At 38.8% G+C, this 23339-nt stretch overlaps 2 protein-coding genes across 6 annotated transcripts in view; one reads left to right on the plus strand and one right to left on the minus strand.

The window, feature by feature from the left end:
* Nucleotides 1-1389, minus strand: part of LOC135118078 (inactive rhomboid protein 1-like) — a 155358-nt gene extending 153969 nt beyond the window's left edge. For all 5 annotated transcript variants that reach the window (XR_010277351.1, XM_064039071.1, XM_064039078.1 and 2 more), the window contains exon 1: nt 290-1389. Coding sequence is in view for 4 of the 5 variants with exons in the window: in XM_064039071.1 (XP_063895141.1) it covers nt 290-795 (506 nt within the window). In the remaining variant the exon portion in view is untranslated. The remainder of the gene's footprint in view (nt 1-289) is intronic.
* Nucleotides 1390-10926: 9537 nt separating this feature from the next.
* On the plus strand, nt 10927-23055 carry LOC135118080 (uncharacterized). Its single transcript, XM_064039083.1, has 8 exons — nt 10927-11342; nt 17336-17578; nt 17980-18051; nt 19071-19164; nt 19742-19791; nt 20700-20901; nt 21382-21499; nt 22819-23055. The coding sequence occupies exons 1-8, from the start codon at nt 11246-11248 to the stop codon at nt 23038-23040; spliced, it is 1098 nt and encodes a 365-aa protein (XP_063895153.1). The 5' UTR covers nt 10927-11245; the 3' UTR covers nt 23041-23055.
* The last annotated feature ends 284 nt before the right edge of the window (nt 23056-23339 follow it).

Below are 23339 nucleotides of genomic sequence, written 5' to 3' on the forward strand. Positions count from 1 at the left end.
GTAAGCATTCACATCATCGACATAGTGCTACGCAGTTAGATAGAGGTTGAGCTCGAGCTGAGCCAGGGATCTTTTGCGCATCTAGGGATTAGTGCTTACAATACCAGATTGTTAATTTCTGTTACTTTCCAAATCTGACAAGAATTGGCATATCCCTACGTGCTCTTGAATAGAAGTTAAGCTTCATGATAGGATCTTGGTAGTTCTCATAATATAATAGCCTGCTTCCAGACTAAAAGAGGTTGTACTTGAACAGATGATCGTGTATTGATGTTGGTGAGGTACTTACCAATCATGTGGTGGTTGTGGTCGCCTGCGAGCCTGTACACAGCACGGCGGCTCCTGGGGCTCGCAGGGCAGCTGCAGCGCGGGCGGCGGCGGCGGCGGCGGCGTGCAGGCCAGCCGGCGCGCGGCCGCCGCGCCCACGTACTCCACGTAGCGCGACGGCGGCGGCGAGCCCGCGATGTCCTCGCGGCACGCGGGCCCGCAGCACTTGCGCGGCGCTGGCGGCGGCGGCCTGCACGCCAGCCCGCAGTACACCGGCGGCGGAGGTCGCAGCGGCGCCGGCGGCCGCGGCACATAGCGCTCCACGGGCACGTGCGCTGCTGGCGGCACGTACCGCGGCCGCCGCGCGCGCTCCGCCTCCGCACAGCGGCGCACCCGCCGCGGGGACGCCGAGAACCGATCCGGCAGCGGCGCGGGCGGCGGCGGGCTGAGCCTCTCCGGCGGCGCCACGCTGAACGCGCCCGTCGCCGGGAAGCGCTCGCACGGTGAACGCGCGTACTCCTCGCCCATGGCGCGCGGTCAGCCGGGCCCGCCGCCGCCCGCGCGCCCTCCCAACCACGCCAACACTCTGTCTCACATGCCGCGCGACCACTCTTGCACTATCACTGGGCGGGCGCTCCGCTCGCGTTCGGGGGCTGCGGCGCTGTCCCGATGTCCGCATTCACTCCGCGGGCGCCATGACGCTACCGGATCGATAGCGGCGCGGGGCGGCCTCAGAGGGCGCACGCCGCGGATCCTGCTCCACGACGCATAGCTCGTTCCTTACGACTTATATGGAGCTTTCGAAACGAGCTTTGAAGCTGGGGCGAGGCGAAAGTGCGTCCTCGGCCAAGATGGCCGCTCTCATCATGTCCGCTTGCGGCGCGCCTGCGCTAAAGCCTTGTGATGTGTTTGTTTTCACCAGATACTGATTTTGCACAGATCGCGACACTGGGTGGTTTCTGGGGCCAGGCCTCGATGGGGTCCACAGTAAACAGTGACGGGGTGATGGTGCGCGGCGCGGTGTGGTGGTCGGCTCGGCTCGGGTGCCGAGGGTGTCGCGGGTGTCGAGTGTGACGTGCGCCGCTGGCGGGGTCGGGGAGCGAGCGCGCCGACGTCAGGCCGGTGCGCTATCGACGCCGTGCGCCGTCGCGCAGCCCGCGCCGCGCCACGCAACACACTTCACGCCGCACCGACACAAACACTCGATTGCAAAACGAACGACCGTCGCCTGTAGCCTACTTTTATTTCCAGTATCCTGTTCACACGAAACCTTAATTTGATCCGATTTTATTGAAATAACCCCGATTCCCAATTTCAGAATAAGCTCGTAACTCGTAAAAAAGAGCGTTCGTTTTCAGAGAGCTTACGCCTAAATGACCTACACGTTTTATGTTTGAAGGGCATAAAAGGCAAACGCAGACATTACCTACCAACTTATGTATCTATCATTCATAACGTTTGACACGTTATAATAAGCATTAAGAGATTTTCACAAAGATTTCAAAGAACTGGCTGACTCTGATATCAATTAGTTTACAAAATTGTTAAGATAACGAAATTGCCCTCGGCAAGACCTTTCATCTGGCTAATTTACTTACAATCTTTTTACATTATCGAATGGGCACGAACGGCTTTGTCGCAGTTCTTTGAAGCTGTAGAACCACTAGCGAAATAGGTTAAGAACCTATTTCGTGACATTACTGTTTTAGGATAAACTTTTCGCGCTCCCTCTCTGTTTGTACGCGAATATTGACCCAATTTTATATAAGTAGAGCGCTTCGATTATTATGAAAGCAGTTTCAGAGGTTTCACGTATAAAGTATAAAATTCTGCACAAAGGGGATTAATTATTGCATGCCGACACCTATAATTCGACACATGATGTGCCTACCTAATGCTAATAGGTACCAAATATTTTGACACACTTGTGGTGTTTGTGGCAACCACAAAACAATAAAGTCAAAAGAACTAAAGAACATTAGTGAGGAGTAGTTCGACATAACATAGGTGTAGGACTGTATGTGTGTAGTTCCATCGCGTTCACATTGACATCACTCGGCGTCACTTGTCATGCAAACTGGGTATGTATTATTCAGTATATGTTAAGGATAACACGCATCTCAGAATTGACGTTGGAAAACGAGAAACGTCGTACAGAATCGTACTTTGGGAAGAGAAATGGACTAAATTAAGTAGGCGAGACCTAACCGTGTCGGTAGCAGCCTAAAGACTTATTCGTGTCACGTTTTCAAGCTACCAGTTGTCAATTGTTGCTATTATGTAGGACAAATTAAGAGAACATAGTCTGAGATGGAATTTTCTCAGCATGATGTACCTAGTCTTCGTTGAATTTTTATTATGCCAAGGTTGAAAGTATCTACGCGTCCGTGAAGTAATTTCATGAGCGGAGAATTTTCATCTTAACAGAATATTTTGTACCTTAAAATCTTGTTAGGTACTTTCTATTAATCGTGACATTTCTGAAATATCGATAACACTCAGTATTAATGGGATATGACACTTACGGTAATTGAAACATAACCCTATTACTCAGTAAGTGAAAGATATATTGGTGAAAGGTCAACTAGTGCTTACCAACCCACTCGAATACTTGAACGCAACCAGAATAATATGATTGCCTTCCTGTTAATAACATGTCCATATAAACGGGGAAAAATAAACTCATGACTTGTAAGCGTCAAGGCTTGTACCTACTGATCACGCAAAGGTTTCACTTATTCTGAGATGAGATGTAGGTAATACTTGAACAATGGCACCTACTTATATATGTCAATAAATTTTCGACGCTGAGATTTGCATGGTATCGTGCTAACAATAAATATAATTCAAAAGACAAAATAGAAAGTAAGTATAGATTTTATAGTTTTTCAGCGCAACGTGTAAATTATCGTAGCGTTGCGATACGCCGCCGCCGTAGCATTTTCTTCCTTACGACAAACCTATTATTATATACTTACCTACATAATTATATTCTACTACATCAGTTTAGATTATTTTTTGCATCAAAACCTTGCAGCTACTTTACATTTAACCAGCAAGCAATGTTTAACAGAAACTCATTGTACATATATTATAATCTGAACTCAGGGTTGTTTCACACAACCCACTCTCCCCCTGTAAATAATAATATTACGCTTTTGAATCAAATGCTTGAATAGTCGTAGGTATCTATCCTAACTACCTTATTACTGTTCATGTGTTCAAAATTAATTAATTATATTAATCAAAACAATAGGCAGACTAATTGTGGTAATTAAAAGGTAGGTGCTTATTAGAAGACTAGGAAGCTAATATAAGTTCTGTAGTATTAAATATCAATTTTCTTAACACTTCATAAAGGTCGCAGTCTATGCAACCCCCATTTCAATCCTTAGTTCCTGAGTGTCATCATCATCAGCCTATCGCAGTCCACTGCTGGACATAGGCCTCTCCAAGTGCACGCCACTGAGATCGATTTTCGGCTACTCGCATCCAGCTCCTGCCAGCCGTCTTGCGCAAGTCATCACTCCACCGTGCCTGAGAACGTCCTACACTACGCTTGCCGAGGCGTGGTCTCCATTACCCCAACGGTTATCGGTTCTTCGGCTAATATGGCCAGCCCACTGCCACTTCAGCTTGCTGATTCGGTGGGCTATGTCGATGACCTTGGTTCTCTGACGGATTACCTCATTTCTGATGCGATCCCTCAGAGAAATGCCAAGCATAGCCCTTTCCATAGCCCGCTGAGCGACTTTAAACTTGTGGACCAGCCGTACCGTCAGTGTCCACGTTTCGGCTCCGTAAGTCATGACAGGTAGGACGCACTGATTGAAGACTTTCGTCTTTAGGCACTGTGGGATCGACGATGTTAGGACTCGACGTAGCTTCCCAAATGCAGCCCAACCCAACTGAATTCTCCTATTCACCTCGTCCTCAAAGTTGTTTCTACCTAACTGCAATGTCTGCCCGAGGTATACATATTTCCGAACAACTTCGAGAACGGCGCCGTGTATCGCAATCGGTTCCGGTAGAACATGTTCATTGAACATGACCTTGGTTTTGTCCAAGTTCATCCGTAGGCCGATGCGTAGAGAAGATTCAGCCAGGTCGTTCAGCATTTGTTGTAGGTCCTGCAGCGTTTCTGCCATGATGACGATATCGTCAGCAAATCGCAAGTGAGAGATGTGTTCGCCATTGATGTTGATGCCACGTCCTTTCCAGTTCAGCGTCTTGAACATATCCTCCATTGCATTCCAGTTGCAGTTCCTGAGTGTAGGAGAGCACATTTTAATATATAAAGAATCATCAGGTAGCAGTTTTTAACGAGATAGACTAAGTTATACCTGCATGGCAACCATTTTTTCGCCAGTTTATTCAATTCACATACATAGATTATGTTAAGTAAGCCTTTTCTTATAACAGAAAAATCCAAATGGGCACATATCAGTTTTTAAAAATTCTGCATGAAAAAACTAATAACGTTTGACCGCCCTGAAAATCCACAGGACTTTATACTCTAAACCTAATCCTAAATAACCTTACCTATCCTAGAACACTGGGGATTCTGTTGGCTCAGTGTAAAATATTTTAAGCGTATTCAGCGAGACCCAAAATTTTATGAAAAAATGTAGGGTTCGTGACGAATCCTAGTGACTATATTACACTGGTAAAGTACCCGTGTTTAGACGCAATTTCACAAGGTTACCGGTGCTAAGTCTTTCAGGACAATCCCTGGAATCAATATGACCTACTTTCAACCTTCTGTAACCTTGTACCTCTTGGTAAAGATTAGAAGGCTTACACCAGTTTTCCTAGAAAATGGTCGAAGAGGGAATATGAGCGTTATGTAATGCACTTTTCTTGGTCTCTCCTTTGATATGCCTTGTATGCTTCAACTAAAAATACATTTAATACCTATACAAAGTATTTATTTGATACTATGCACAAATGTACCTAGGACGGGAAGTCAACATGGGTATTTTGACTCCCCTCCTTACATATTTTACTCATCGGTAACTGTGCAGTCTTTGTAACATTCACCATATTTTTCCTTATACAATTTATAGCGTTTTTCCCCTTACAATTTCCCGCTGGAAGATTTTTGTAAAAATTCATTCATCTTTAATCTACTTAAAATAGAATTCTAAATTCTGCGAAGATTGTATTTCAATAATTAAGTTCTGATATTGAAAATCTAATAATACGTTCCTACCAACGCTGTAAATCAAAACTTAAACAAAGCCAAAACTTTTACTTATCTTCCGATAAACACATTGACGATCAAGACAAACATTGTACCATACAAACTCAAGTAGTTATATCCTCTGAAATTCTATCTAAATATAATGTGGCAAACTTGAACACTAACAACGCACATTCCCGGCTATTACCCGTCGATAGTTCAGCAGAAACGTCAATTAGGACAAAGATAAATATGATAGCGTACCAATTATCCCCAAACTTTACAAACAATTAATTAAATATAGGTTCCCACTTCAAGTAAACAGGAAATCGGAAAACTGGACAAGAGCTTTCGAGAAAAAGTTTATTATGATTCCATTGTTAATTAATTCGGAATAAGTACCTTGTACATATTGGTACTTGTCTACGTACTTAGAGGTAATTATGCGTACATACCTAGATAGGTACTTGCTTTGTTGATATCTATCCAATTCCACATAGAATGTGGTGACTAGTGCGACAGACGTAAGTTTACACCTTGATATACAGACTGTAGGTAAAAGAAGAGTATTCCAAGGGGTGGGGTATAGCAATTTACAAACTAAAATTTCAATCAGCAAAATAACCTTTACTTGTACAAACTCAAAGTAAGGTCAAAATTGTTAGAATCTTTAGTGGGATAGGATAAGGCCAAAGAAAAAGTATATCTACCTATAGCTAAATATCTATCTACCAACGCAGGTACGTTTTAGCATCTAGCTCGCCACACCCTAACCTTATACAGGTAAGTACCTACATAGAGATTCAAACGCTCTAATTCATTCCTACATAATAAAGTAAGTACTTATTTACATAGTCCACTTAGGTACATTGTGTTGTATGTGAACTCGAATCTCTCCCGCAACCTGCAAATTTTATCGCACACCATTGACAAAAGATCGATCGTCTATCCCTAAATGTGTTATAAAATCAGCGTTCCCACAGACCTGACGGCTATTGGCTATAATTCGTGCGTAATAATCGTGATTGGTTCATGCTTTCGCTTCGTGCCTAAACGGCGGATAATCTGTTAAATATTGCCCACATTTATGAAGATTACTTTAGATGAAATGGAAAAATAACATCTTTCAGCGAACGCTATAAAATGAATATGTAAACAAATTAGTGGAAATAAAATTGTCTGTAAAACTCTTGTGTTAAAGTGTTAAACAATAAGCTCGATACATACTTAGCTGTGTCTATTTCAAAACAAAACTGCTAATTATTTCAAACAAGAACATTATCCCAACAAGTAACTCATTCAACCTTCATAATACATAGCCCAAAATAATTGAAAAAAGATGCGTCATTACATTAATTCCACCAGTACTCTATACACCCAGAGAGCAAGCAAAAACAAACTGTCAGAAGCATGGAAGGAGAAAATGGCATGATCAAACAATCGTCGAGACAATTAGATAATGTTAATGAACGTGGCTCGGACGTGGACGGAGGGGTATTAATGAGCTCACACGCATACTCGTTACCCTCCTCATGATTGTAACGACATTAAATGCTTTATTAAGTTGTCGGGTCTTTTTAATTTTCAGTTTTACTATGCATAGCTGAAGCCTGCGAGCAGCTTAAGTTCTTTTGTGTATGAGCTATTTTTAATACACGCATTATTCACATGCGAAATTGTATTGTACCAACAATTAAGAAAGTCAAGTATAGGTACAGAAGAACTAAAATTGACTTAAATATTAATTAGACCATCAATCAATAATCTAATCAAACCATGATAATTTCGTGATTATCTCGGGGACAGCCGTGAAATGTCTTCATCATGTATTTTCCCAAACAAATACTTAGATAGGAACCCTCTAGTACAGAGTAGGTAAGTAGTTGCTTTTACCTACTACCTAAGTAGGTACTTTAAAATAAAATACTTTAAAAATCTATATGGAATATACAACCTAATAGTTCCTAAAGATCCGATAAACTCCTTTCAGAGAACGTTTATCGAATAACACGGTTTCTTATATCACATCGTCTTCTGTCCTTCACAACCCAATTAGAGGTAATAGGACATGACTGGGTAACGAATGAAGACAACTGACACCTAACAGCATTACCCATATCTGCACAGTTTACGACCGAAACGAGTATATTTTTGGAGGAACAATAGTCCAGACACACTGTAAAAACTTCGGTAATTTTATTAGTCTGTATTAATTGGGATATACGAGTTCTTGAGTGAGGAACACGGTTTATGTTCCCCAATTTTCCGTGTCCTATTTGATTCGGTAAATTGTTACTAGGTATTGTAAGTAGGCACACCTACTATGACAAGTAATTTTTATAAAGAGTAATTTGTATAAACTGCTATTTAAAAAAATATATATTAAAACCATTTTTAAAAAGGTTGAGCAATAGTTGTCATAAAATGTTTTTAATTAATTCAAGTTATAGACTTATTTTTACCTATCGTAAATTTTAAAGCGATAAAAGGTCCTTTTTCTTAAAATCGAAAAAAAAGGACGAGTCAACATTTTTGCTATCCTATACACAGTAGTACATAGCAATATGTGGAATAGGCTATTTGTATAGGGCAGAAGTAGTTAAGAACACTCTCGGGTAAGGCAGAGTGACGATGGTGTGAAAGGGTGCTGTCAAGAACAGGATGTATCTAACTGTCATGGCGTTATGTACAACGTTATATTAAGCATATAGGTAGGCCCAGTAATTGTCTTGAAAACTTTTCACTATGACTTTAATAAGGGATAATTAAGTTAACCTTTAAAATACAAATGAACCTTAAGTATATTTTTCCGGCAGATGAACTATGAAACTCTTATACAAATGAAAAAGGCATTTCAGTAATTAGCAATGCTGTAAGTATAATTGATATTTATTGTATTTTACAACAGAAAAATGTTGACAATAAAAAAAGGTTAAAGGCTCGCACGAAAATGAAATAATAATGTTACTGCTCCGGTGATTTATTTATTAAATATCATCGCCCAAATGGATAGCCGATCAGTAAATGTTTCCACTGCAAATCATTAATTTTACTTTATTCTGTTTGGCTTCAGCATAATTATGATATTAACTGTAGCAATCAATATTATAAGCCCATTTCGACATGATATTAATAATTCACATGGACAATATAAGTACTTAGGTACTTTATTGCATTGAAATGGGAACACGGTCAGTTACACATATTTTGATGACTGCAGGACGGAGACATAGGTAAGAATAGGTGATTGAAAAATTACAACAGGGTTTTATTATAAAATGCTTATTGTACTTACCTATAATGGGTAATAACTTCTTGCTATTTTCTACTCTTAAATTGATGAGCCGACCCCAACATGATTGGGAAAAGGCTCGGAGGTTGATATTGACTAAATATATCACTAGGTAGTTAGTAACATTAGGCATATGGTGATTTAAATAAAAATACATAGTACAAAAAGAGCGTTTATTTAATTTTCTTTATACATTCAGTCTTAAAACATAAACAATAACATTACCTACAAGCTAGCACTGCAATTTTGTTACATGGTAGTTATTAGAAACCTATTAAATGTACATAACTGGGATAACGTTTGTTAGAAAAAACACTCATCTGTACGAATTATTGTAGTTGTAAGGAGGTGGTGAAGAAGAACTCGTTGGCTTTGAATACGAAGGAACAGGCTCGGGGAACTTCGGGCACTCCTCCTCCCATAACCACCACACAGTTATTAACACTTCCAGATTAATCAACAGCAATGATAAAAGAGGGATAGACAACTTACTAATCACCGCTTTTATGCCTCCTTTTGCCACCAAAAGAGGTTTAATTATCCCTTCAATAATGCCAGATTTCAATCCAGACAAACCAGATGAAGAACCGGAAAATAGAGACAAAATTAAACTGAGCAAACCACTGGACTTACTGGCAACTTTTGTAGAAATTGGCGTCAGAAGGCTCGAGAAGTCTAGTTTGTCAAGCGAAGATTTCGGTTCTACTGTAGCTGGCGGCGCAACTGGAGTCAGGTTCGATGGCTCGTGGTAAGTAGCTGGAGGCGCGTAGTTCGGTTTCGGGTACCCCGTTGGCCGAGGAAGAGTAGGATAACCGGAATTATCTTCACGGCCAGCAGCAGCTATTGTCCGAGGTCGCTGGAACTCTTCTTCTCTGCGTCGAGACTCTTGAGATACTCTATTTATGGCGTCAACGAATTCACCAAGACTCATGTTCTGTTTGCTTCGATTTTCCATCAGTGGAATCTGTTTCTTGTTTAAATCGCTGGTGTGGAGTACTTGTCGTGGTATTGGTCTTGTTTCTTGAAATCGAGTATATGGCGGTGACGAGTATGCCAGTTGCGGGTCCATAGACCTCATCTCAAATTGAGGCATCAACATTGCCGAGTCATCTGGATATCCGTATACTAGTCGAATCAAAAATATCCATAATAACGGTAATGTAATAGAAACTTGACTCATTGTGACTAAGTTATTAAAACAAATATGCACAGTTACCTAAACACACTTACTTATAAATTGGTGAAATATCAATTTGCAAGTTGGCACTTCATGTTAGCCGCACAATATCTGGGTCACAATGTGAATGAAGCAACTGCATTGTCCTACATACTTGAATGTTAGTAAACATTAAGATGTCAGCTTATATCGATTCCGGAACTACAGTCCAGTGACATACACTGAGCTATTTTATCGTCGGATAAAACACTAAGCATGCTTTTGGCAAAAGAACCATCTTCTTCGAGGTCGTCAATTAAGAAAAATGTGGCAGTAGCTCCTATGTAACTCGCCCAACTACTCGTGGCAGATCTTTGAATTACGCAGGCAATCCTCTGAGAGCAATCTGTAATCATTCTCGATTTCAGGCCTTTCTTCTTTTTCTTCTTGAAATATTTCATCATTTTTGATATCATCGGCCAGAGCAGGAAGGCTTTAAAGCCAATTTTAACGAACAGAATAAACACGACGGGCAGTAAGAGCAATTTCCCTACGATCACTTTTAGAAAAGCTATTAGAGCCGCTGAAAACATTATTTTAGCAGCACTGCCCAATATGTTTGCAAAAGTTGACAATGTATCAGTTTTCGGACATGACACATAGTGCGGCGGGTCGGAATACGTCTTGCGTATAGGTTCAGAATAATAATTCGATGCTCCAGTGAACAAATCCAGGAATGGCATGGGTGGTGAGTTCGATGGAGGCACCGTGCTCAAAGACTGGTCTTGAGCACGAACCCGCGACGCAACAAAAACAACAACGAGTACGACAAACATAGCTCACGGACTGTTCCGCTTCAAATAACTCCTCTAGTATAAAACCTCGCCCATGAAATTTGAATTTCAAGATATAATATGCGGGAACAGATAATTATCTCTGTATAATTTAAAGCAACGGTACAAGGGTCAGGTCATTTAGTTTATAGAACAAGTAATGAAAGTGTTATATTTTGATATGATTGCTATATTTAGAGGACATCATTAAACAAAAGTACGACAACCTTTACGACCTTTTAAAGTTTATGTCATTAAAATACTAAATTGTCGTCTTATTTTAATGGCTTCGTTAAAACTCAAGTTTTTGATTAATCAACCCACACTGTTAATATTTCTGTCCTTTGCTCCAAAATTAAGAAAAAATGGCGGGAATATTTGACAGCAATGAAATGACATGATGACCATAGTGTCAAAAAATACTATAACATCGAGTTGGTTGCGCGCCAAACTAATAGGTACGAAAAGATCAGTTTATCAACGTATTTCTATTGATCGTAACTTAATACGCATAAATGGTAATCTTAACTAGAAGTGCGTATAGAAAAGCCTGTGAGAGCTTCGACAGTGATATATCGCAAAAAAATACTATACCGCCATGGTGCTCATCAGGTAAATCATTTAGTATCCAAGTTGTCTTTGCACTTTTCCCAGCTTTCCAATTACTGAAAATGATGAAATACTTATTTATTTTAAAGAAAACGTTCCATAAACAACATTGCGCAGATAGATTATCGATATTTCGAAAATTGCTCATGCCACAAGTTTTAAACGATTAGCATTTGCATAGGTTGTTAAAAAGGTTAACCAATTTAGGTAATCATCTGTTAATAGAGATAAAGATTATATGAAAATGAAAACCAACATTAATTTTCATTAAATACGTAGGCGCAGGCTTTTCTATCTGTGATATTTTGGTGATTGATTGAGCAGTGAACTATGAACTAGGTGTACAGGCACGTTCTGTCTCTTCTCATTGCCTCATTTAGTACTTAGCCATAGACAGGTACAAATGGAAATGGTTCTGCTTTTCCAGAGTTCTAATATGTAAAATAACTTAGGTAATTCAGGTTATACCTACTCTTTTAAGACTTCTATTACCTACAACCACCTAGGTAGCCATTTAGGTACATCAAATATTTAACGTGGGTTGATGGGTTATGATCCATCTAATATCGCGTTACTCTTAACGTACCTAATTAATAAATTTCCCTAAGGCTTTACCTTGTGACCTTAGAAATCGACGAAAATACTCCAAGTTCGATGATCACGCACATTTAGTTATTAGAGCATTAACAATTTCAACGGTGAAAGTCCAATCAAGCATCGATTCAACGAGAAAATTGTGGTACTTACCTATCTACGTCCAAGTAGAAAAATTCAATTGAATATTGTCCTTGAGAAAAATATCAAGGACAGGATCGACTTGAGCTCCCACGAATAATATACTTTTCTTGAATAATGGAATACGGTTTCTATAGCCGGTGGCCTACTTTTTAATTTGTGGGCTACATACATATTTACGTACTTACCTACCTACGCTACTAGATGGACGTACTTACGTAGTTTTAAACCTGAAGTGATATCATTGATCTACTAACATGTAGAAAGAACCTCTAATTCATAAATATAGTACAAAAAATATGTCGTTCTTTTGTTAAATGATAGCTAGAAGCAAAAAAACATTACCCTCCTTCTTTGGCAGTCGGGTAACAACAAACGTTCTAATTAGAGCAGTCGCGAAACGGAGACGAAGCAGAAATCCTCACACAGCAATATTCGGTCTTTAGTTACCTAGCATAATATTTATCAAAGTTCAGCAGTTTGTTTACATTATCACAATTCGTAAGCAACAACATTGTGCTGGTAATGACTATTGGTGGACTTTGAAGAAATTCATATTGTATTTTCGGAATTCCAATTAGAAATCAATGATTCCTGACGAATAGGGCGAAAATACGTATACGTTTCGTTTAATGTTTTTTGCCAATCAAAAGACCTCGAACATGCACTATATAGAGAATCTGGTTTTCTTGTTTGTTTAACTATCCGCTGTATGATTATAGGATGATAGTGGCATATTCTACGAAGTCAACCAACCCTGCTACTAAAGTTTCTGGCTGACTGATCTTTTCGCTGTGACAACAGGCTAGGGTAAGGTAGGCTTTTACAACTGAAAGGATACAAGATTGTTGGTATTACAAAGAATATGTGTAGGTACTCGTATTCTTCAGTTAACAGTCTATTCAATAAACAGCCAAAAATGATAGTGTCACTTTTTAATGTACTTAGGTATAATCAGGTTTAGCGACTTTCATGATACAAATCAAAGATAAAAGGTGCAAGGTACAAAAAAAATGACCGAAAGCATTCCTTTAAATGTATGAAAAGAGAGCTTGATTGATTCATGATGAGTCCCGCTTCATATATCATCAACATACATAGGTGCTCATAGACAGATTTAATCTCTTTTGCCTCAACCTCTATCCAGTTGCTATCACGATAGAACGAGATGTTTGTAGGTACACATAATATATGTATGTATGTGGCCAGTATGCACAAAAGTTTAGAGCGGCCATCTGTACGCAGGTAAAAATGTGCAAGATTTATTACACTAACAGTGATGGCTCGCATCCGCGCGGTCAGCATTTGGCGAGCAAACTTGTTCATATTTTATACAAATAAATACATGAATATTTGGGTAAAAGGTTAAAACTTTGCACGTATTTTACTTGTATATTTTTCACAAACTCAAAAGGTCATTTTTATTTCCATCTTCATGATAATGAGGTATATAACAGCAAAACACTGAGATGTTTTTGTTCCAGCCTACGTTCTTCAAATAGTTTCAGGTTTTTCTTCTCAATTTGTGCTGAGAGCTCTAGGAGAAATAACAATACTTATGTGTGTACGTATTCGTAAGTATGTGAGTAGGTACAGCTCCTACATGCATGTTTTTGTAAAATCCAGGACTCAAACGGTAGTCGGGTTCCCTACACAATAGGGGTATCTACTGTACGCATGTAAACACATCCACCCCTTTAAACTAAACTCCATTTAGTTACGCTCAACTCAGCTGAACCATACATGCATACCTATCCAAACATGTGAAACAATATGGTTTTTTTGATGGTTTCTGCGCCCCAAGTTGACCTAAATGCCCAACAAAATTGAACTCATTTCCAGAGATTTTTCCTGTTACTGTATTATTTTCTTGTGTTCACAGCATTTCGTGGAGGCTTTGTTTGTTTTAGTCAATATTTATTTTATATACATAGGTATTAATATGTAGGACATTTATATAAAACAAGCAAACATTGTGGTTTGTTGTTAAAATAAAAATTCTAAACCACTATCCACTATTTAATTTTCCACAACATTTCATGTATGTACAAACGGCATAACAATGAAAGTTAACCAAAGTGTCAAACTTTCCGTTGAACACTCAGTTAATGAAGTCCGTATTACTATAATCAGTGCTACCCAAAAACAGATTTATCTCGTCCGATTTCACTTCGTAATGCAATTGGAGCGTGCCACCTGCCTCTCCGAGCAGTGTAGCTCGGCTTGCACTAAATATCAGACGAATTATCTTTTACTGTCTAATTAAGGCCACTTTGGCTTGAAAACTACGAAATTCGAGGCAGAAAAACGCCACTGGGGAGTTTTATATTGCAAAGCTTTAGGCGTGTACCTACGCGTTTGTTTTATCTGAACTAATAGAAATAAAAAGTTATATTAAAAGTAGAAGGGAGATTATAAACTGCTTAACATTTTCTTATCATAAAAGCTTTGAAGTTGCTTATTTTCACAGAAATCTTATAAGAATGAACCCGTTATAGGCAGATATCTCTTTATAGAAGCTGTATGAATTCATTTAGTGGAAGACTAATAAAATTCTTTTATTTAATAAAAAAAAAACTTACAATGTAAAAGAAAAGATAAGAATAAACCTGGAGTCAGAGTGCTCTGTCAGCGCAAATTGCAAAAGCCAACGAAACGAAATAGGTCACCATGGCGCTTGCAGCCTTTGGACATAAAGTTATAGACTTTATTTTAAAGTTACATTGATAGTTTTTCATTCCAATATTAAACGCTTAGGTATAGGTATCTAGAAAGTAGTAGAAAGCAAACTTGTTTTATCTAGGACTTGTATAAATGTAATTTTGCATTTGATAATGAAAATACATATTTAAGGAGTTGTGAAAAAGTCCGCCCAACTAGACAACTTTTAACGTTTACTTACCTATTATAAAAAATACACTCGCATAATTGTTATGCAAAAACGAGATCCCAAGGGATAAAGGGTGCTGATGACCACTATCCATACCTAAACGTCACATTAATTTATTAGGAAAGTTTTGATTAGGCTACGGGTTAACACGAAATGGGTCAACCGTATACATGATGCATGTATTCCATAGCTAGCTGAGGTACTCATGTTAGTTACCAAACAACATAATATCGGTGCTGGAAGATTTAACTTATATTGAAAGTTAAAAGTATTAAATCACACAAATATTTTGAAAGATGTAGCATAATTTTCGCAATAACAAAAGTCTGGAGCATGCGTGATACCTACTTATATTTTTTTTATTTTTCACAAAAGTTGCTAAGGTCGATGCCCATTTGGTACATAATATATTATTATACCTCGTGTGTTCATAAGTTTTGAGACGAAATAAAAGTTGCATATCTTTTTAAATAATAAACTTACATTTATAAAAAAAACAGTAATCATCAAGTAGATAGTAAGTAAAAATTAAATATAATTTTTATTCAAAATGACCACCCCTGTTTTTAATACATGCCCTTAGACGATTTCTGCAGTCATCAATGGCGACATGAATCTTTTCCAGCGGAATTCGCTTCGCTTCTCGGACAAGAGCTCGCTTAAGTGACTCCAAGTTTGGGTGGGACTTTCGGCAGGCTCTGAGCTCTAATTCGGTCCATTGAGAATAATCCAGCGGGTTCAGGTCGGTGCTGGAGGAAGGCCGTTCGTTCTCCGCAATGAAGGCCGGCACATTTTCCCTCAACCAAGCTTGGGTGGTTTTAGCCTTATGGGATGGCGCCGAGTCTTGCTGGAAAACCCAATTCTTGTGATGGAATAGGGTATTAGACAGGGGTTTCACAACAGTCTCTAGAATGTCACTTTGATAATTTTTGGCTTCCACCTTGACGCCTTGTTGGCAGAAATAAAGCTGAGTGACACCTTCGTACGAAACTCCCCATCATACCATGACACTAGCCGGATGATGAGTACGCGAGACATTCCGTGCTGAAGCTGGGACATCCTTGCTACTTTTGGCATACACTTTATTGTTTTGTCGGTTGAACTTTTCTTCGACAGTAAAGATTTTCTCGTCGGTGAAGAGTATCTTCCTCGCATCGTGTCTCCTAAGCAGTATTGGACAACGTTCGCGTCGCAATTGACGAAGGCGATCGTTTAAAAAGTGTACTTTCCTACGGCTATACGCCTTCACCTTGAGATCATATTTCAGTATTCTGTTGACTGAAATGCGCGAAATATTGGTCTGCAGAGCGATTTTCCTCTGAGTGCGACATGGATTTCGGCGAAGTCGCTCTCGGATGATTTTAATGTTCGCAGGCGTCCTCACAGAGCGTGGACGACCACTTCTTTGCCGATCTTTTAAAGAACTTGTCTCCTTGTTCCTTTCCTGTTGTTGTCGTTTAATAGTGTAATACACGAAGTTACGGCTCACACCAAAACTTTTCAGTTCTCGGAAAATGTCCATAGGTTTTCTTCCCACCTTAAATAGTGAAATGACGGTCGTACGTAATTCTTTTGTTCCTTCCATTACGAGAAAATTTAAATAAAATAATATTCCAAATTCAAAAGTCAAAATTAGACATTCCAAATTCAAAATTAGAAAAAGAAATATACAGCAGCCAGTAACATTTTTTATATTTTTATAAGAAAAAAGTTTGTCTCAAAACTTATGAACACACGAGGTAACTAGCTGCAAATTGCGTTTTATTTGAACCTTTCTACTTTTGTCCGCCATTATTTCCCGAGCATAGTGGGAAGGTAGATACCTATATGACGGGACGGACTTGTTCATGAGGGCCCCACCTAGCTAGACCGTTGCAATCGTAAAATAAGTAATAAAACCGAACCAAATAGATCACTACATGTCTACTATAAAAGCAACCGCTATCAACGTATTAGTAAATGTCAGCTCAATATGTTTTATACTATCGTAACATGTTTAGAACTTGGTGTTATAGGGGTCCAATTACTTTAGGAATAGTTGGAATGTTTCGTTCTATAAGTTTGACTAGTTTTAATATTAGGTATGTTCAATACATTGTTGGCATTTCCAAATTGTAGGTCTTGTAGTGTTTGTGAGGTTTATCAGAAAATGTTTACTGTGCAATTAATCACAGAGCTAAGCGACGTTAGTCCGAATAATGTTGTATCAGCTCAAATAACTGGAATATTAAAACACATTGGCACAGCAAATACTTTTAAAAACTAATATTGTTAATTCAACACAAAACAGACGTCACATAACTGCAATTGCATACAAATCAAAAACACAGTGGCCTACTAACACCGCTCCATTTACCTTACATTTCCGCAGGAAAAGTTTACGAAAGAAGCAAACCTAAGAAACTTGCAACGCCGAAGTGGGAAATGCGATCCACGTATCCGTTACGAGCAAACATCTGGGAATATCTGTATGAAGATAACGTCGAACAAAAGTTCAGCTGCACCAATAAAAGAAGACATAGGAAATGTAAACAAAAGTCGGTCGAAAGCGATTCTTGCAGGAAAACAGCTGTCTGGTTGCTTTTGATATTTGGTGCTGTTACTGGAACTTTTGGTTAGCGTTGATTACAAACAAAAATGCACCTTATTATTGTCCATCTGTTCGCCGTTAGGTAGTTTTCACGGGGTCCAAATAAAATTAGCCTTTTGTAATTAATGGGCTTCTTATAAGATTTTTGAAAATCGAGCCACTCAGCTCTTATTCATGAGATACCTAATCGCGTACAACTACCGAAACAAGCGAACTAAACAAACTTATGTAGGTATGTGGTTTTTTAAACATGGACCAATAACCAACTGCATTGGACCAATATAGGGTAGGTAGTTCACATCTAGGCACTCGTTCTTTGATTAGGCGTCTTCAAATTTAGATTTTCCGAGAACTATATTCATTGGAATTTCGACGAAATTTTAACCATATAAATGATTTAAAAAATCACGCTATAATTAACTCAGTTTCAGTATCTGTATGGAAAACTAACGCGAGCCGAGAAGACCTGACACCTAAGGCGAAGATAATGTCGTTACGTAAGTAGCTAAGTAATTGTGTTCCTTGTGACGTTTAAGTCAATTACTTGTGTTACACCAGGAAATAAGTGCTTTTAGTGCAATATATTTTCTTATACATGCTTACTGAACCTTTTGCGTCTATAAGATTTGAAGAGATTTTCAAATGGCCTATTGTCTTTTGGGTATCGAGTGGGGATTGAGAATCCACTACTTTAGATAGATAACTAGCGAAATAGAATATTATAGCTATTCCAAATTTACCTTCACCTACCATGCTCCAAAAATGCACTGGAATTCAAAAAGTTTCAGAATCATAGTAAAAAATACAGCTGGTAATATCGCGCTTGCATGATTGCATAATTTCATATCACTACAAATAAATGCTACTTACCAGCAAATGAACTTACGTAACAATATCGAATTTTGTAAATACTCAAACAGCGCGAGCAATAACGAATTCCATGTAAATTGCCTACCTATTAAAATTACTGGCCCCTACCTGCCATCCATCAAGTCTTATCGGTGGGTAATTAATGCATAGTAATAAAAGTTTTTAATATGTGTAAGCCTTAAAGTGAGTAGTGGGCACTAAGATTTACAATAGGCGCATCGAACTGGTTTTAAAGTCCAATACTAACATGCATTGTCCCCAATCTACTTATGTATCTATAGGAGAAGACCCTCTATCTTGGAAGATAGTATGTACCAAAAAGTGTTCAGATAAATATTATTTTTCTTAGGTGTACTAATAGGCACTTAGAATACCCACTTAACTCTGATAACACACTATGTATCTCAGAAATGCTAAACCAGCTAAAAAGTTGCTTCATTTTACTAAGAAGACAAAGGCATTTGGTTGCCGTTATGGGGCATGGTTAGCCAATTTATTAGTCTGAGTGCTTACCGCAAAATTATGTTATGGCTATAAATATTTCTTCACATTCGCTGTGCCAAATGTCCTAGAGGAACATTCACAACTGAAACGATTTAATGCCAGTAGATTCCGTAAAGTAAACATGGCAATTTTTCTTTTTCAGCTGGTATGGACTCGTCTTCATCGGTCAGCTTCGAATGCTGCACCAGAATGAAGTATTTAGCCGAACGTCTCGCGAAATCTGAACAATATCTCAGGTAAATTATGAACTTTATATGAGTCTTTACCATAAACGCCGAGCAAAAGTTCTAACTACATATCGTATAATATATGTAAGGATGTCTAAACATAATCGAACAAGGAAGTTGAAGCAAAGTCGCGGATATGAACTACTTCGTTTAAGTTTAATTTATCCTTGTGCGTTTGAAAGGGAACACGACTTCCCACTCCTTTGAGTCCTACGGCTTCTACCAATATGTACCTACTTATGTACACGTCATATTCACGTTTGATACATATTGTACAAACTTTGATCGCCCATCGCTTTATTCCCAAAGATTATTAAGGATTCGATAGGAAGTACACTATTGAAAGGCTTTGAAGTTTAAATATCTGGCCTTGTATGTAAGTAGTGTAAAGGTCAATGCCGAACTGGTTATTAACAAACTTTTTTAATTAGGCGATATTTATACCACACGCGATCATGAACATTTTTACCAGTCTTATTTGTAGTTGATGGGGATATCATTAGTTAACCCACTCACTTCACTTCGGGAAAAGGATAAGTAAGAAACACAAAATACACGAACTGTTACAGGTATTGTATCTTTGCAGAAACACATTGCGATCACGGACTCTAATGTTGCCATCCCGCCCCAAGTCAGGTAACAGTTCACTAAACTTAATTTACTGCTAAAATGTAACATATAAGTAACTCTACAAACTACGAAATTGACGATCTTTGTCGATATCCTAAATAACTATTATGGGTCAGTGGCGTCATTATGCTTTCGAAATGAACTCATTACTATGACGCAAATATCTACTAGGCTTACATCTACAGTTCGCTCTACAGACAGAATAGCTGATTTTACGAAAATCGCATAAACCTCGGTATATCGAGGGACCAAAGGCCTATTAGCTAAAACCGCCAGAATCGGAAATCTCATGCTAATAACGATGTGACGTACGGTCATCGACTGTATCTGTATCTACTATCTATCTAGAATGGTCCAATGAACAAAGATATGTATGTACCTATATCAGAGAGAATATATCGTAACCAATCTCAATATACAATTTCTAAGAATTTCATAAAGCAATAGAACAATATATAGAGAGAATTAATATAGAAATTCTGCCTAATGCCTACGTACACGGTACAAGTTATGTAAGAGCAAAAGATGCCTAGACTTGATTAATTAACATAGGTTCGTAGGTTGTTAGTCTGCGTAAAAGATTTGCAATCTACTCATAGTCTGAACTTTTGACTCTTGAACCTTCTTAAAAAACTTATAACATTAGTTCGTACTTATTATAAGGTGAGATAGCTTAATTATATAAGTAGGAGTACCCTTACCTTCAGTTTTCTAAATAGGTACAACATTTTCTGTAAATGCAGTATCTTGGTGAATTATCGTAAAGTTAGTTGTACAGTACCTAACTAAACTCCTTATAGTTTCGAGTACAAAATCCAAACTCAATGCAAGCGTATCGTCTTGAGTTCAACGCTATCCTTTGAACTAACGTGACCGATTGTCTGTAATCTAATCTCCAAGTTTCGTTCGTTTAGAACAAATGGCAACAGTTGCAGGGGCTAAGGACATTGATACTCGATACATAGAAGGTGCAACGGCGTCAAAGGGTGGTGACACAACGGAGTGGGGTGGAAGGGTAGCACTTTGGGGTGTCGTGCCTTTGTGGCGAGCTGCCCCATCGCCCGATACAGTGCTCGCTTTGCGAAGACCTACGCTGTCCGACTGTTGGCCTTTCATGTGAGTAGAATTTCAAAGATTAGAAGCAGATACTAGATACGTAGTTTGATCGTTTGTTTTAGTTACATGCCTCTAGGGTCACAATAGGTATCGGAGTTTGTAACTTTATCCTATTTATTTAGAAATATTTTCGTAAAACATTATTAATATTTTGGACTTTGGAAATATATCAAAATAAATGCTTTTTAGGGGTCTGAGCAGCATTATGGTCTATGAAATCTTATGCGCTTGCAATCTATTGTTGCCTCTACATGTGATGGAAGGATGTGTGCCATTTAAGTACTTAGTACTTACTACCATTGTAGGTATTCATAAGTCAGCTCCTCTAATAAGTACCTTCTTATCCCAAGACATTCCGAGCCTGCGGCCACATCCAACAAAGTGGGGCCCACACATTAGCAACCCTCTTCTAATTTAGGTCTGCCTCCTGCAACTTACAAAACAATTATTTCCATACACAATCCCGGCAATCATTTTCAGTGGTTCGTACGGAGAAATAATAATACGGCTGCCACAATCGCAGAGGGTGCGTTACGTCACTGTTGAACATATTCACCCGGATACGGCCCGGAGTGCGCCCAAGCATTTCCTAATATACGTAAGTAGACAAACAGCTGAGATTACCGCTTTGAACTCCAATGCTAACAAACGTGATATCTAAGTCAAAACCGCACTGAATAATTACGATTAATAATATCATGTTCTGCTGTTTAGTTATCTTGCTAATTACAATCTGCCAAGTAGTAAAACAAATCAACTAGTATCAGTTCAGAATTTGAGAAAAATTTAAAGTATGCCGTACCTAGATTAGGTCCTTGTAAACACATGTCGCCTCATATTCGGCAAGCTGCTTCAAACAGCCCTGCAACCGTAGGACACTCCCACCGACTGAAAGCGCAAAACAAATTCCCGTACTTCGTGGCTTGGTAGTGTCATTACCTACTATTTATCCAAATACATTATTACCAGGGAAAACGCTACAGCACGTCTGATTTCCAATTTAACGTTCATCGTCTTTTATATGCATCTATCGTAACATAGGTGCTTATCACGCAAGTCTAGTCTGTATCTGACAAAATCTCTGTATGGAAATGTCTTGATTTGAAACTTCTCTCTTGAGTAAAATTGTTTTCTACGAAGCGAATAGTCAGACAGTTACGTTAGATATCGCGTCAAGTGTTGGATGTGCTACATTATTCCTAACATGGCTTGTTCCCGTCTTAGCGGAGATATGCGAACGCATGCAAATTCAGCTTTGGAGTTTAATTCTGTAACTGTTTTTGACTTAACTGAAGGTAATTTATTTATCTTGCAAGACTATGCAACCATACGACTATACTGCAGCTATGATTTTTATATTATGTACCCTTTAACCATATCTCTGTGGTGGTCAAATTCTACTTTACTCACCAAAACGGTCTTTAGTCCTAGTAAATCGAGATAAGGCCTCATTTCATTGGTCGTTAGAGCTCGCAGCTGAAGTTCGGGAGATCCTGCTCAAGCATGCCATAAGGCTCGTATACTATAACGTTTCACTAGTGAATAAGGCACGCTGATTGTCATTTATTCTTCATTCGGAATCTATTTTAAAAGGGAAAGGAATGAGCGGACGGATAATCCCCACATGCACGGACAAAAGACCACTAACGGCCACTTTCTTCATCAAAAGTAAAAGTCAAAGTAATGTCTAAAGTAAAAGTAACGGTCAAATTCGTTTTTTTTCAAGGCTAAAGTGACAGAAAAACTAATAGAAAAAATGAATTTGACCGTTACTTTTACTTTAGAAATTACTTTGACTTTTACTTTGGCTTTTACTTTTGATGAAGAAACTGGCTGTAAGTTCAGCATAATTGGACCTGTAGAATATTAAGTAATCTGTGCTATAGGTTCCTACATTTCTTAAAATTGTATTTTCAGGGTACCCTAGCAAACAACACTTGGCTGAAGATAGCAGACGGACAATACCGCGCTGAAGGCCCCGCGAAACAATACTACCCATTAGCCTACAGCCACGTTGAATGGACGAGCTTAGTATTCCGCGTGCTATCCAACCAGGGGAACAACAAATATACTTGTATTTATAGAATTCATTTGTATGGAAAAGTCGACAATAGTCTAGTTCCTTTTAATAAATTATAACAGATTTTTCTGGTTTAGTTAACCTAATTAGATTTCTTTATATCACTGAAGATGAATATTCCCGTAACAGCATTACATTTTGTAGCTGAGGTAAATTATATTTTAGCTATTTGTATACTTTTATGACTATCTACCTCCTAATACATATTTACTTAGGTACCTACTTCTACTTATAACAACTGTTAGAGCCACCGTACACGGACTGCTTCAAGCAGTTGAGACCGACTGCTTAAAGCCGCGACCGCGCAGTGAACTATAGTCATTCATTCGCTGCCGTACACACGACTGCTCGAGCAGTC

The sequence above is a fragment of the Helicoverpa armigera genome, chromosome 2 (assembly GCF_030705265.1).
Source record: "Helicoverpa armigera isolate CAAS_96S chromosome 2, ASM3070526v1, whole genome shotgun sequence".
In the NCBI taxonomy this organism is placed as follows: Eukaryota; Metazoa; Arthropoda; class Insecta; order Lepidoptera; family Noctuidae; genus Helicoverpa; species Helicoverpa armigera.

Bases quoted from the DNA above. Each gene is read 5' to 3' on its own strand.
- LOC135118080 (XM_064039083.1), top strand. From the start codon at position 11,246: ATGGTAATCTTAACTAGAAGTGCGTATAGAAAAGCCTGTGAGAGCTTC. The intron at 19,792-20,699 runs GTAACAGTTCAC...TCGTTCGTTTAG, and splicing joins GCCATCCCGCCCCAAGTCAG to AACAAATGGCAACAGTTGCA. The intron at 21,500-22,818 runs GTAAGTAGACAA...TTGTATTTTCAG, and splicing joins CCAAGCATTTCCTAATATAC to GGTACCCTAGCAAACAACAC.